We start from the raw sequence: 16,311 nt of genomic DNA, 5'->3' as shown, positions 1-16,311 counted from the left end.
TTTATAATCAAACAAATCAATTAAAATAAAATAAAAATCATTCAAAATGCAAACCTCACAGTTCACTGACAGACTGTTTCACATATTCACAGGTAATAATACTCGCCAACAAAAACATCTCCCAAAAAAAAAAAAAAAATCACATCACATTTTATTCAAGCAACCACATTATAACCTTGTCACCTAAAACAGTACTGACGAAGAAGAACTACAGTAAAGTCTTTCAATGATTAGGATTCAAGGCATCTATAAAAGACAGTCTTTTGGGGAAAATAAAGAGAAAAGAAAAAAGAAACATCCAGAAATGTTTAATAATAGGATTTGAAGAAATACAGATTAGGAAGAAACGTGTGATGCGTTAAACGCAGCTGATGCTTTTAAATAATAAAAATTTTAAAAAAGTATATCTAGAAAGCATTTAAGTTGAGACATCATAAAGAAATGAGTATATAAAATCAAATAAAAAAATTTTTATAATAATAATAATAATAAAAAAATTAAAAAAAAACACAGATTCGGGTATATGCACATCCAAGTGTAATAAATTCAAACTAAATGAGCTTGAAGATTTTAGATTTTTATTTTTCCATATACATTTACAAAGCATATTTACAACTGCAGATTTGCGAGAAAACAATAAACGAGCACTTCTAAAGGAAACAACCTGTACGCATTCGTTCACAGTGGCTATGCCTAAACCAAAGGAGAACTGTCTGAGCAGGAGGTGAGTACACAGTACAAGGTCCGAGAAGATCACCATCGTATAGCCCTGTGGTCATTTTGTTTAAGAGCCGTTTCCCTGAGGAATGCAAACTGTGATATGGTCAACAAGAGGTACGCACACACACACAATAAGAAACATGATCAAGTTTTTTCTTTTTTCTTCCAAGAAAGTTAGGCTCATCAAGAGCAACGCAATTAAAACACACCTCACAGACAAGGGTGTGTTTCCATGTGTGTGTTTGAAGCCAAGTTGTGAGAGCCATAACAAAGACACCAGCACTGTGCGTCCATATCGTACATAAAGAATTGGCTCCACACACTGGCACAAGCATCTACTGTTCCTCATATTTTGACTTGAGCCGTGAATCCATGGTGTGCTGTGTGCATGTGTGTATGTTTGGGGGGGGGGGGGGGGCAGGGCTCTCTGTGTCCATATTCCTGTCTGCTCCAACAGGGGGAGCTTTAGGACTGGCTGTAGGAGCTGCTCTGATTTCCGTTAGCGCTCTGGTCATTCTCACTGCAAGATATTGAAAAAAAAATTAATGACTTAAAAAAAGGAATTAATGAATGAATCAACTTTGAGCTTTTATTACGGCTATGTTCACATTACTAGCCTGAAGTAATACATTTCTGGTTTTTACACTAATGTAACAAAGATTTGTGTGTGTGTGTTTTTTAAGCACTATCTGAGAGCACAAATCTGATGTTTTTTCAGAGTCATTTTTAGATGCGGTCCGAGATTGGACATACAGTATATCCAACATGTGGTCACATGATTTAAATAACAATCGGAATTCATGTGACTTTTTGCATCTGTGTATGCGCAGGATGCTCGATGATGTCACCAGTCAGCACCAGCAATGCAGGGATTGCATAGCAGAGCCAACAACAGCTGCTAAAACAGATAAAGCGAGACATCTGGCTTTCTTCTGGACCTTAACAGATAAAGCCGACTAACTGCTTGCAAAATGCGAAAAATGGCATCTATTGTATAAAATTAATGAGTTCTTACACAAATACGATGTGTTTTAAGTCAGATAAAAGCTGACTATAATTACAGTGCTTTGGAAAAGTATTTGCATCCTTCCTGAATTGATTTATTTTTTGCATATTTGTCATGCTTAAGTAATTGAGATTATCAAACAAATTTTTATATATAATAAACTTTATATTTTAATATTTAATGAAATCATTTAAAGACTGCATTTTGTATTCACATGTATTTTTATGTTTGTATTTTAATATTAAAATTTTTAGATTACATGGATCATTTAAATGAAAAGTATTCCAAAAAAAAGGAAAAGGGCAAATACTTTATCACAGCACTGTTATGAATGTTAACCGCCATGACATGTCAATTCGATCTGAGCAAAAACAAATGTTCTTGTAATGTGAACGTGATTCTGTGATGTTAAACAAGCTAAAAAAAGTATTTGATTTAAACCGCGCCATTTCTAAGCCCCTGTTAGAGTTTTTATTTACATTTGAAATTGTTACTTTAAAAACCGAGATGTTATCTCACTTTCTGCACGCTCTTTTCATCAGACCGCTCTCTAATGTCATTAATACTATGACTAGTAAATTATTATCCACTTTAAAATGTGAATTAATCACAAATCAGCTATCAACTTTCTTTAAAGCCTGTTTTAATGGACAGCATACAGTCGGGATTTGATAAAATTTTCAACCTCATTCTTTGTGAATGCTCTAATGTGGGAAGCTGGACATTTCCGGCTTGTTGTGAATGCGGTATAAAGTTGTAAATCTGCGTGCATTTTGTACCTGTTGGGCGGTGGCTTGGGCTTCGGCACCTTGTTTAGCACGGTAGGCATTTCTTTACGGTCGTCGAAGTTCTTCCACTGATCGTACAGCTTCAGGATTACTCGGATAATCTCCAGGATCTGTCTCAAAACATGGCACCAGAGCAAAAAGGTTTAATCAACACCTGCATAAACTCAACTTGGATTAGGATTAACAATACTCAGCTGCACTGTGACGCCTCAATAATACAACAAAACAAAATCCACACAAAATTATAGTTTATCTACTTCTGAACGCTTTTTCCTGAAGTACTATTATATGGATGGAAATATTGATCAGCACTGATATTTGTGTATATTACATTACATTACATTACACTGCCTGGCCAAAAAGAAGCTTTGCACACAGATTTCATTTAATCACATTTAGCTTTGATTACGGCACACAGTGTGGTGTGAAATGATTCCTCATTCTCCCAGAAACACTCTTTCACAATTTGAGTCCTAAAATATGTCCGTGCCATCGGTGACGAATCATCGGTGAAGCAACCCCAGATCATAACACTGTCTCCAGAGGCTTGTACAGTGGACACTATGCATGATGAGTGCATCACTTCATTCTCTTCCCTTCTTACCCTGATGCACACATCACTCTGGAATAGGATCAATCTGGACTCATTAAATCACATGACCATTTTGTACCACTCCAAATTCTAATTCTTAAGCTCCCCAGCAAATGAAGCCTTTTTTCTGATTAGTCTTGTTAACAAGTGGTTTTCGATTTTAGTCCCAATCCCTGTGAGTTCTCATCACATTGTGAGTGTGTTTCTACCCCAAAGTTGATGGTTCAGCACCATCCTTTCAGGTTTTGATAACGTGTTAAAGAGTTCATAAACCAGTCCCAGTAATTACAAATCTCCTCAGTTGTTTTCTTTGCTTAATGCAGCCCAATAATTTGTCCCTTCTGAAAACTTTTATTTTGGCCAGGCAGTGTTTATGTAAGCTCTAATTCTGATCTTCTATGTAACTCTGAGCAGCATTACAGCCTTGTCCGGAGCTTGGAATTAAAGAATGCTGAACATACCTTATCCATATCCACAGAGAGCTCAGCGAACCACTGCCGGGCATCCTTCTGCTGCACTACACATGCCACGTGCAAACACGCTGAAGCAGAGAATTAAGCAAGGTTAAACCTTTAACGCCAGACATAACGTGTAGCCGAAAAACATTCTATGAAAACAATTTTTTTTTTTGTGGTTTATATATGTATTTTAAGTCATGTGATGGAACAACACAAGGCTTACATGCATAATTAAAGAAAATGAGCATCATCTAAATATATGAAAAGGTATGTGTGGGCTAACAATGCCATGAAGATTTTGTGTTTGAAGGAGAGTTAAGCCTGTTTTTTTAAAAAAAACTAATTCTTAAAAAGGTTTCAGTGATCCTGTAGGTGTAATATTCAGTATTACAGTATCCAGTAATGCATTTGTAGATTCATCACATATGAAATACATTATTTGTGCTCAGGCAGTGAGAAGGAAGTGCATACAAACAATAACAACATATATTAGGTGACCTTTCAGCACCATAAAGGAAAAAATTACCCAGCGCGATCATGAAGGGAGGGTAGAGCAGGCACAGGTCTGTCCTGTACGTGTCGTTCACGATCCTCCTGCAGAGGGAAAGACAGATATGACTGACTCCACTAATGCGTAAAACATCACAAACTGCTAGTACACGGAAGCCATTTACCTCAACAGCATTTCAAATTAATACATGATCAATTTAAAGGCTGAATATTTTTTGTAAAAAAATATGAGAAATCTTCCCAGAATGCATGCACTTAAAAAAATCATTTTAAAAATCTATTTACTTAGTCACATGAATAAGGCTCATTATCAGATTTAAGAAAAAGGAAACATGGCTGACTAGGAGTAAAAACAAAAGAGAGTCGAGCAAAGACTGAAAGAAATCTGTCAAGAAGGGATGGCACCAAACACTTTTTAATTAAAGGAGACAATACGTGAAGAGTTCAAGGTGGAGGTGGGTCTGCATCAAGGATCGGCTCTAAGCCCCTTTTTGTTTGCTCTGGTGATGGACAGGATGACAGATGAGGTTAGACAGGCGCCTACATGGACTATGATGTTTGCAGATGACAATGTGCTTTGTAGCAAGAGCAGGGAACAGGTGGAAGAAAATTTGGAGAGGTGGAGGTACACTCTGGAAAGCAGAGGAATATAGGTTAGCCGTAGTAAGACGGAATACGTGTGTGTGAATGAGAGGAACCCAAGAGGAACGGTGAGGATACAGGGAGCAGAGGTAAAGAAGGTGCAGGAGTTTAAGTACTTAGGGTCAAAGGTCCAGAGCAACAGAGAGTGTGGAAAGGAGGCGAAGAGGCGGGTACAGGCAGATTGGAATGGGTGGAGAAAAGTTCCAGGAGTGTTGTGCGATAAAAGAGTATCAGCGAGAATGAAAGGAAAGGTGTACAGGACAGTGGTGAGACCAGCGATGCTCTACGGCTTAGAGACAGTGGCACTGAAGAAAAGACAGGAGGCAGAGTTGGAGGTAGGAGAGCCGAAGATGTTGAGGTTCTCCTTGGGAGTGACAAGCATGGATAGGATCAAGAATTCATCAGAGGGACAACCCATGTTAGATGTTTTGGAGATAAAGTCAGATAAAGTCATTGTGAATATATCGGTAGAAGGATGCTGAGGTTTGGACTGCCAGGCAGGAGGTCTAGAGGAAGACCAAAGAGGAGATTTATGGATGCAGTGAGAGAGGACATGAAGTTAGTTGGTGTGACAGAAGAGGATGCAGAGGATAGAGTTAGATGGAGGCAGATGATTCGCTGTGGCGACCCCTGAAAGGGAACAGCCGAAAGACAAAGAAGAAGAAGAATACGCATGACTGCAGGTTGTAACGTTGCGATGACTGAATTTAAGTGTTAAATATAAGAAAAAAGGTGGCAGACATTCGGCAAGTTTACACAGTTGACTTCTAGTAATGGAATGGGGCGTTTTAAATGCTGAGGTCACTGTATGGTTAATTTGGTCTGTCTTAAAAAAAAAAAAGCTTTTTACATTTTACATTATTTTGCAGAAATTAATCTTTGGCCATAACTCTATTTATGCTCCTTTTCCCATATTTTTGCTTATATCTATCATATTTGTTTTGCAAAGTTACACTAACCGATTTTATGTGCCTTATTTCATGTATACGTGAAAACCCTGTCAAAAACATGGACTTGGGGTCGCGGCGAAAAAGAGTGCATGTTTTTGGAGAGTTCCAGGAACCCAGTGGAAACCCAGTGGAAACCCACTAATCACTGGGAGAACATGCAAACTCCTCAGACACGGACCAGACAAGAATCAGATCATCAACCCCACAGTAGTGCTAATCGATAAGCCATCATGCTGCTGCCTACTAATTAAATAAAATTATATAAAATTAATTTCATGGACGCTGAGTAGGTGAATGTAATATTCAAGAAATTACGACATTCAGAGAGCATTTCCATCAATATTGGTTACTACCACCATATAAATAAAACTGAATTAAATTGAATATCATGTTACAGATTAAAATAACCTCCATAACTATATAACCACTAATCACAACATTAGTTGAGTCAAAAAAACATTAGTCACAACAAAAAGCTGAGTATTAACCATTTAGGGCAGCAAGGTTTGGTGGTGATGGTCAGCAAGATCAGACTAGCTTTGTGTAACATCATCACTAATGGGCTGACCGCAGTCCAGACCCAGGCCGAGTGACACTTCTATCTGGACCCTGATGCTTTTTTGATAAATGAAAATAAGTAATATACCACTTAATCTAGCACTTTTTCTCTCAAGGTGGGCATGGCTATAAATGCCACTCAAAAGAGGCAATCAATGCCATGGTTTACTGTGTAAAGACAAAATGGGTGGAAGACACAGAAGTGAAAGCGTGACACAGAATGGCTTACTCCAAGAAAAGTAAAGTGAACCTTTAAAGAAGAATGGACAGATTACAGTTTTTCTCCATTGGTTTGGCTCTTTTCTTGAAACAGAAATTACATTCTCAAAATTCTAAGATCATTTGGCAAAACAGTGTTACAGTTTAGCACAACTTTATAGCTCACTTGCAAAAGCTCATATCTCTCCAAAAACAGTTCACTCATGCATCAAAACTAAATTCCTTTCCCATATAAAAAGTCAGTGCCACAAAAATGGCAAATATCCTTTTCAATTGCTTCAGCCCATTTCTTGAAACAGCCTGGACATTCTCAACACTCTTGGTGCTTTTGCCAGAATAATGTGGATGGTTCGGCATAGCACCATGGTTCACCTGCAACAGCTCATACCTTTCCCAAAACAGTTCACTCATGTGTCAAATCAAATTTCCTTCTCATTTAAACAGTCAGTGCCCCCAAAATGCTTTGTCCGTTTGGCATTGTGTAAGCACTGCAAGTCAAAATGTTTAGATGTTTTGTCACTATGGCAAAGGACCATAAAATATCCCTCATGTCCACCTTACAGTCTTAGCCCAGTCCTTCATTGACAATGGTTACTGTACTGTTTTTGTCTAGCTAACAGAATACAATTGTGTATAAAACTAAAGAAAATGGTATCTCCTATTTTTATTGTAATGATCAACCACACACAAAGTAACTTCCATATATCAGAGCAAAAAGAAACTGTTTACAGCATAATAAACTGTAATATAAACACGCAAACAAAACTAGAGTGCTATAAATAAAGCTGGCGTTTCATAACAGTTCTTCACTGCCCGCCGTCCTCACTCTCCTGACCATCCACACGCTGCAGTCTGTGTGGCCACAGATTCTCGTCCACATCACAGCGTATATTCTCCCTTGCGATGCAACGAGGGAAGAAACGGTGTGAAAGTCGCAACCATCCCCTACAATGATCTCCTGTTATATCTTCACATGCAGCGTCCATTGCATGGAGCAGGGACCTCTAATCTTAAGCCCGAGGCTCATACACACTCCACCTCCAAGCGGAGAAAAACTCCTCAATAGGATTAAGGAAAGGAAAGTAAGGTGGTAGGAACACCATGACCATCCTTGGATGAGTAATAAACCAGGCCCTGATGAGCGGGCCACGGGGGAAATTCACATTGTCCCATACAATGACATATTGTGGTAGGTGAGGCTCTACGAGACCTCTCTCATCCAAGACTGGGGATGTGAGTGGCCACACCATTCTCAGATATGGCAGCACACATAGTTATATTGCCCCCTCTCTGGCCTTGCCCCCTCTCTGGCATTGTCCTTCCAATGCCATTATTCTCTACAATAGTGGAAAAAAAACATCAAATCAGTCATACAGAAGAGTCATACACTACAGTTACAGATAACTACATAGGAATGTTCTATGTTCTCCAAATGTTCAGTATACTACAGGCCACTACTCCAGTGGTTCCAAACCTGGGCTACATGTACCCCTGTGCAGAGGTAGTACAGCGAGTATTTGACAGAAAGGGGAGGGGGAAAAAGATCAATGATAGACCTACTGAAATGTTACAGTAAAACCCACAGTATTAGATTTACATGGGAGGCCCTAATTGCAGTTTTTTAACCCTTTTTCCTCTTTTATGTTATATTCCTCAATATAAGGATTATACTGATAATTGCATCATATAGTAAGCTGCAGTTTTTTGGCAAAATGTTGAAGTCAAATAAATCAAATACTTTCATCCTGGATGACCTGGATACACAAATCAGGTAAAGTGGGAACTGAAGCCAAAAAAGTTTGGGAACCACTGCTTAATTGTAAAAAGGTTATAATGATGGACAACCAGTAACTGACTTACATGTACATACTGGTACCGCAGCTCTTTCACTCTATCAGAGTTCCTCTCAAATGGTACCCTGTAAATTTGCTTTATTGTCATCTGATGCTTCTTTAATGTCAAGTCAATTGTGGAGATGCTTATAGAGTTGACATTGTGGAATAAGGCATTATCTTGTAAGATTGCAGCATGGATCTGTCTCAATGTGATGGCATTATTTGCCATCACCATGTTACAGATCTCTTGTTCTTGTTGTTTATTGAGAAGTTTTCCTCTGCCACCCATGCAAGGTTGTCGTCCAATCCTAGATATAGAATTCAATGAACACTTCATTCGCACTGTATATACGAAAGGTTTGGATGATGCAGGAGACAGTAGAGCGAAGCACATTAGCCTGCATTTGGCAACCTGCCTCCGCCATGGTTGATGACATGGTCTATAACTGTGGCCCGAATTTCATCCGGGACAGCACAGTGTCTTCGTGCAACACGGCCCCTTCCACCTATTCCACCAGCATGCACCCTTACTCCTCCTCTTCCTCGAGCAGGCAGCTGCCCTTGTTCATTTACTTGGCCAGGTGCCTCCATGTTCAGAAATAGTACTGGTCCTGCATGGTCAAGCTTTTTACATACATGCTTGGCAGCATTCACAGTCATGGGCAGCACCTGTCAGGTAACTAAACATACTGTTTGATTGGTCATCTGAGATGTGTGAAACTCCTCCTTCATTAGTCAAGTTCTAGTTTTACCTGACTGTCATTTGCTATAATAAATTGTAATCAAATGTTCCAAGGATTCACCTACTGTATGGTCTTCATGGTATTATGGTTTTGACTAATTTTGACAATTGAACATGAAATTTTGACTATTGTGCATGTAATGACTTATACAATGAAATGACGCTGACACATTTTGGAGAGAACAACCATTAGACTGAGAATTAACAATCAGTTTAGATCAACAAGATCTATTCACTTGAATATTGTGCTAAATGTAGGCTATCTGTACTTAATCATTTGCAAAGATGTACTTAGACATTTGCAATTTGATGAAATGAATGAGAAATTCAATTCTGTTTGAACAATTGCCAAGTGGTTTGGAGGTTTGTCCATGTTGTTTTAAGAATGTAATTTAAAATCTGTTTCAAGAAATGAGCCAAACCAATGGAGAAAAACTGTAATACATGTTCATTCTTCCTGCGGGAACTTTTGTCTCAGAGTTTTGAATAGTTTGTCTCATGTGTTCCGACACTGTAGCGATAATAAAAAGCATTAACGTAAAGCACATAAAAACATATCCGCAGCAGTCTGAGATAAGGACGTATAAAATACTAAAAATGAAATCCCAGTGTGACAGAGCAACCCTTTTATATTTTACATTCATTTACAGACCGACTGTTGTAAATACAGATTAACTAAAGATTGTTGTTTCTATTCCATAAATATAAAAAATCAATGTTTAACCTGGTCACTTAAAACTGATGATAAATATCTGAAGATCTGAAAGATCTGAATCCTAACAAACATGAAATTCAAAGCTTGGCTCAAAGAAAATGTTATCGACCCGACCTTCATATATTTTAACTCAGTACCCCTGCTGTATAATATTAAAACACCGTTAAAAATTAAACACCGTCTTGGTGTTTTAATGTCCCAATGTGGAAGTAGGAAGAATTATAAAAAAGATATACTTGGATGAAAATACGGTTTGTTCCTTTTTTATTTCTTTTTATTTTATTTATTTAGCAGGAGAGAAGGTATAACATGAGGAGGAAAACTACTAGCACGAAAACTACCAACGTGTGCCTTACCATGCTAGCGGGAGGAGCATGTCCTCCTGTCCCATGTCCTGTACATACTGCAGTAAAGGTCTGTAAGGATGGTACACAATAAGACAGCAGTCCTGAAACACAGCCACGGACGTCAGTTAGTGCCGGCACTCATCAGTTATATAATTACAAATAAATTAATTAATAAAACACTATGTATATGAGGACACACTAACCATCAGCTCCAGCAGGTAGAACTCGCATTCCAAGATCTATGACGTAAAAGAAGGAGAATGTGAGAACATCATTCCTTCTAGCAGCCCAATAATAATTTCATAATTTCATGAGACATCTTTACTGATCAACTGCCTTTTTATTCCAGGGATCATTTTCACTATTTCAGTGTTTAGTTTCATGCACGATGATGAGGGCGAACATAAAAGTTCAGTCTAGAGAATGTGTCTTACTAAATGAGCAGGTCATGTGACTCTCGTTGTCTCAGATCATTGATCTTATAATATACAGCTTAAATCAGGAATGATACAAATAAAATAAAATAAATAATTAAGTAAATACAAACATCACAAGCGCATTCACTAAGGAAACGTTGGTGTGTGCATGAACTAATGAGCGCACTAATTAACGCTCACGGACATGATTGCTCATCACAAAGCACTTAACACGAGTGTGTGACTGAAGAGCCAGGCTGATTTTCCGGAGTGACACGACTTCATCACAGCAATGAGATTTTCACACCAGGGCATCTTAGAGAAAGTGTGTGTGTGTGTGTGTGTGTGTGTGTGTGTGTGTGGTAAATTAGTTACAAAAACAAGATGATGCATGGTACGTGACACAGACACAAACAAGTGCATGCACATACCACACACACACACAAGAGAGAGAGAGAGAGATGAAGTCAGGTCACATGATCTAAAGGCATTCTCAGTAAGCCAGTTATGAATCCGCTCCACTCGACCCGTGGTACTTACGTGGTTCATTCGGTATGGAAACTCTTTAGGGAAGGCGTAGGAGAACCGCGTTTTCACTGCGGAGACAAACACAAAACACTTCTGTCAACTTTTCAGATACAGAACACGACCGAGAAGAGTGTGTTGATGCAAGAACATTCCTCGTGTCTTCACTTACACACAGACGTGGCTGCAGAAATAAGACGGGTGTTTGAAACAACGCCGAATTCCTGTAACGCACACACAAACAGAAGAAAAAGGTAATGAGAGAGAGTTTTGAAGTTTTGCAGTTATAAATACATCCTAAAAAAAAGAATAGATTTTTTTTTTTCGTTTTTATACCTCTACTTTAGATGCTAGAAACACACAGGTAGGAGCCATTAACACCGGGTCTATGCTCTTCAGAGAGTACCTGCGGAAACACAGTTATAAAACACCATCAAAAAACAACTACTGCAAAAACAATTTTAACAATAATAACATCATCAGCCATGATATTAACATCAATAAGAACATCAAAACCAACAATGATAGCAACAAGATAATAACAAGACAACAATAAAAATAATACCACCACCTGCAATAACATTATTAAAAATAATGACACAACATCACAACTATAACAAAACTAACAATGATAGGAACAACAACACAACCACTATACCATTACAACCAACTACACAACCACCTCAACAACACCTACACAAATACAACCAAAAACACAATCACAACCAACAAGACTGCCACCAACACAATGAACAACAAAACAACCAACAGCACGGCCACCACCGCACCAACACAATGAACACCAACACCAATACAACCAACAACACAAACACCACCACACAAATTCTGGCACCAATAATAATAACACAACAATCACCACAAGACCAACACAACCACCACTTACACCAACGACACAACCACCACTTACACCAACGACACAACCACCACTTACACCAACGACACAACCACCACTTACACAAACAACACAACCACCACTTACACAAACAACACAACCACGTTAACACAACCAACAACATAACCAACCCCACAACACAACACAACCACACCAACAACACAACCACCACAACATAACCAACTTCATACCCACCACAACCACCAATACATACAACAACACAACCACCACCACACCAATACAACCAACAAGACAAACACCACACCAATAATAATAACCACCACCACCACACGTAAAAACACAACCTTCACCACAACTTACACTAATACTGGTACCAACAATAATGTCATTAATACAACCAACAACAGATTAACCACCATCAACCACAACCATACCAACAAATCATAGCAAAAATCATAAAAAACGATAATAATAATGGCAAAAAGAAAAGTAACAAGAATAACAAAATTACAATAATAACCATAAGAACAGTAACAAGAAGAAGACGACGAAGAACAAGCTTGATGACTAAACCCAGTTTCCCATCGATCCCCGTCTCATGTTGTTTTTCATTGATGGAGACACCATAAAAATCTCACACAAACCCAACCCAACTGTCTGAAACAGACTGCAGGACAAACACACACGTTTTTTTTTTTTTTTTACAATAACAGATGTTGCTCTGATCACTGGAGACGTAGAATTTAATCATGAAGTTCTCCAAAGCTCTTCATTTGGTACTCACAGAAACGGAGACTCACCTGGCGTAGAAGCGTTTGAAGTAAACAGTAGCTGTGGCGATGACCTGCTGTCGGAGCTTCAGGTGCTCTCCTAAAGCCTGGATCACTGAAACACCACCAGAGCGATATGGTTACGACCTGATCGCACTGCATCACAGTACAGACAGTGCTTTAATGTAATCACTAAAAAAATAATAAAGGCCGGTTGTTTGGTACCATTGGCGAAAAATATCTGCAGCTTCCAGTACTCCTCCTCTGTGAGGAACTGGAGGTCTTTCTGACGCTCGTTCAGAAGGTCCTGCTTATCCAGAACCCACTGCAGACTGAAGGGAGACAAGACGGCACTAATTACCTCAGCCTAGATATAATTAATGTAGAAAAAAGTGAAGCGCTTTTAATTTAAAAATGTGATTATCTTACATTAATTAACCTGATTAAAGCCTGAAGCTGTACAGGGTTTCAGATAAATATACAGTGCAGTAATGAATATGGATTATACCTTGTACACAAATTTCTATAGATGTATTCGGGTTAAGCTTATGGTAGAACATGAGCAGCTTTTAAATGCACTAAGCGTTGTTTCCTGTTAATGAGAGAAAGGCTACAGTACTTTTTACATAAAAAGCTGAAAGACTCATTCTGTTAAAAAGCAAGCAGTGTAATTTTATTTATAGTCTGAAGTCTTATCAATGTCACATCATTTATTTCCGTCCAGAGTCACATTAATTCCTCTTCAAGATCCTTTATTGATGATGGGGGAGTCGAACCACTGTGTAAAGTCTTCTCCAGCACATACCAAAGAATCTCAATGGGATTATGGTCTGGACTCTGTGGTGGCCGATCCTTGTGTGAAAATGAGGTCTCGTGCTCCCTGAACCACTCATTCACAATTTGAGCCTGATTAATCCTGGCATTATCATCTTGGGTTTAAGCCCGAGCTATCAAGGAAGACAAAATCCACTTCCAAAATTCATCTACCTCTCATCTTACCCTGACTTTGCATTGTGTCCGTGGAAATGCTCTTCCATTTACGATTAAACATAGCGGTTAGTTCTGTTAGTTTGGGACGATTTGATTTCACCAAGCATTTAAGCATCATCATTCAAACATTCCAGACCAAATTTCCTTAAAGATGATGGCTCATGCTATTCTTCCAGGTTTTAATTGTGTGTTTTAAAGTTCTTAAGTATTTAGTAAATCTCTTTAGTTGTTTGATGGAGGACAATAAATGGACCTTTCTGAAACACAGTAACACTTTGGCCATGACCACAGGGTGCGTCTTCTCACATGGTTGTTTAAGAAATGAGAGGCTACGTCAGTTAGGGTTAAATAATTTGCAGCTGAACCAGATTAATCATTGTAGTAATTGAAAGAAGCTAACGAAAGACTCTAACTTACTTAAATGGTTGTGATTTTTTTTGCCCATGCGGTGGATTTAATTATATTCTTGGAGGTATGAGCAAGTTAATTACACTAATTAACTAGCTAATAACTAATGTTGGTCACCAGCTTCGCCAGTCTTGTTTAGTTAGTTCCGCCAGTTACGGAAGGATGTGCATTACTGGAGCAAAACTGGAACTGGAACTGTTGTACAAAAGCAATATCACACTCAAGGTCATGCTGCTGTGCTCAATATCAGCACAGCTGTGATATCGTCAGTACCACCTGCACCCTTATCCCAACCAGTTCTCTGCTGTTCCTCTACCGTGTATGTGTCAAAAAACAAAGCACATATGTAGGTACTTTACCTGGACTTTTAGGGTCCAGGTTTGACTAAATTACACTCACTATACAGCTACTATAATCTTGTGTATAAAAAGTAGTATACATTTTTTTTTTTAGATTAGAACCAAACATAAACAGGCGTTTTCAAAATGTTATGCGTTATGATTTTGTAAGGTTCAAAACATTATTTTTACTCAAGTTCTATATTATTTGCAGGTTTTTATACTGGAAAGCATAATCTTTAATAGCAAAACCAAAGCACATGAAAAATAAAAATCCAGTCTGTGTTGTGATGTCTCATTTTGACAAAAGAACTGAACATTGGGGGTTTAAGAACTACTACAGTTACCATTACAAAAGCCTAGACTCTGATTAAACTAATAGTTAAAGCAGTAGTTTAATGTTATGTAATACTGTAATGTAGCTGAAGTGAATTAGAAAATGTACATGTTTTTATATAAACACCTCATCTCTATCCAGTATTCGCCACCTGCGTTACAAAAAATTATTGAACTAGATTTCCAGTTTTGCCGATAATTATTACATTCTGACTCGTTACAGCGTGTGTGAGAGAGTCACAACAAAAACATTATTATTATTATAATCACAAACACACTGCTCAGTGCTTAGCATTAGCTACAACATATGCTAACCAACCAAACTAAAGAATTTACCTCAGTGGAAAATACAAAAATACTTACTAATGTGAACTCTGCCAAAAGTTCCCTGCCATTGCTGTTAATCTGAGGTAGAGATATTAACTATAAATGATTTTAAATATTATACAATTTATATATAATAATAGACGAGTGTCGAGTTCACTGGAAATAGCGGAGCACCTGATAAAACACTCCGACTATCCTCTGTCCGACCGGAATACTGTCCGGGTGGGGAACAACAGAAGACCTGAATATGGTTCCGGTGCTGTGTCGAAGTTGGTTCCCCCATCAGGATGCGTTTTTTTAGCCCCACCCCCGTGAAATCGGCACAGGGAACGCGCATTTAGGAGAAGGCTCGCCCGCGTAGGGTTATGCGCGGACCACTGAGATTCTACGGAGCGCGATAAAGGCCAAAAAGGAAATTGTTAGCGTTTTTTTAATTCCCTGACGAACTCTAGCCATCAGGATGTGTTTCCCTTGTTATCTTGGACATATTTAGAATGATGAACCTCGGCCGAGTCACTTGTAGGCTGTAAACATATCAGTACATGCGTTGTATTGTTTATATTTAATCACTAGTATACACTACCCATGATTTTTTTATGCTATTAAAAAAAATACAGTATATATTTAATATAAAGAAATGGACCACTACGAGTGCTGATTTCTTTCATATGCAGTTTGGGTTTATTCAAATAGATGTGACCTAGTGAATTGACATCACGCGGATAAAATGCTTATTATCTCGCATAATAATAATAATAATTATTATTATTATTATAATTATAATACCAATTATTATTATTAATAATATATATATATATATATATATATATATATAATTATTATTATTACTACTACTATTATTATTGCTATTATTATTATTATTATTATTAATGTCTTGAGACTGTATCTGACGGGTCTCTATTTTGGCATTATGGTTTTGCTGAAAAGGCATATTTGATATGAAATATCAGACAAAATACTGACATGTTTACAGCCTACAAGTGACTCGGCCGAGGTTCATCATTCTAAATATGTCCAAGATAACAAGGGAAACACATCCTGATGGCTAGAGCTCGTCAGGGGATTAAAAAAACGCTAACAATTTCCTTTATGGCCTTTATCGCGCTCCGTAGAATCTCAGTGGTCCGCGCATAACCCTTCGCGGGCGAGCCTTCTCCTAAATGCGCGTTCCCTGTGCCGATTTCACGGGGGTGGGGCTAAAAAAACGCATCCTGATGGGGGAAC

The 16,311-nt window shown here is 38.2% G+C and overlaps 1 protein-coding gene across 1 annotated transcript; it reads right to left on the bottom strand.

The window, feature by feature from the left end:
- Nucleotides 1–293: 293 nt before the first annotated feature.
- On the bottom strand, nucleotides 294–15,257 carry ccnc (cyclin C). The gene is made up of 12 exons (XM_053508144.1): nucleotides 15,103–15,257; nucleotides 12,893–12,999; nucleotides 12,698–12,782; nucleotides 11,360–11,429; nucleotides 11,196–11,247; nucleotides 11,039–11,094; nucleotides 10,286–10,321; nucleotides 10,092–10,183; nucleotides 4,091–4,158; nucleotides 3,568–3,647; nucleotides 2,506–2,624; nucleotides 294–1,240 (listed from the first exon to the last, which is right to left on the bottom strand). The coding sequence occupies exons 1-12, from the start codon at nucleotides 15,132–15,134 to the stop codon at nucleotides 1,186–1,188; spliced, it is 852 nt and encodes a 283-aa protein (XP_053364119.1). The 5' UTR covers nucleotides 15,135–15,257; the 3' UTR covers nucleotides 294–1,185.
- Nucleotides 15,258–16,311: the final 1,054 nt, after the last annotated feature.

Source organism: Clarias gariepinus, chromosome 12, assembly GCF_024256425.1.
Source record: "Clarias gariepinus isolate MV-2021 ecotype Netherlands chromosome 12, CGAR_prim_01v2, whole genome shotgun sequence".
NCBI lineage: Eukaryota > Metazoa > Chordata > Actinopteri > Siluriformes > Clariidae > Clarias > Clarias gariepinus.
The sequence above is the reverse complement of the archived record's forward strand: the minus strand, read 5'-3'. Positions and strand labels throughout refer to the sequence as shown.

Bases quoted from the DNA above. Each gene is read 5' to 3' on its own strand.
- ccnc (XM_053508144.1), bottom strand. From the start codon at position 15,134: ATGGCAGGGAACTTTTGGCAGAGTTCACATTA. The intron at 13,000-15,102 runs GTAAGTATTTTT...GTCTCCCTTCAG, and splicing joins TTTTGGCAGAGTTCACATTA to TCTGCAGTGGGTTCTGGATA. The intron at 11,248-11,359 runs GTATAAAAACGA...TGTGCGTTACAG, and splicing joins TTCTAGCATCTAAAGTAGAG to GAATTCGGCGTTGTTTCAAA.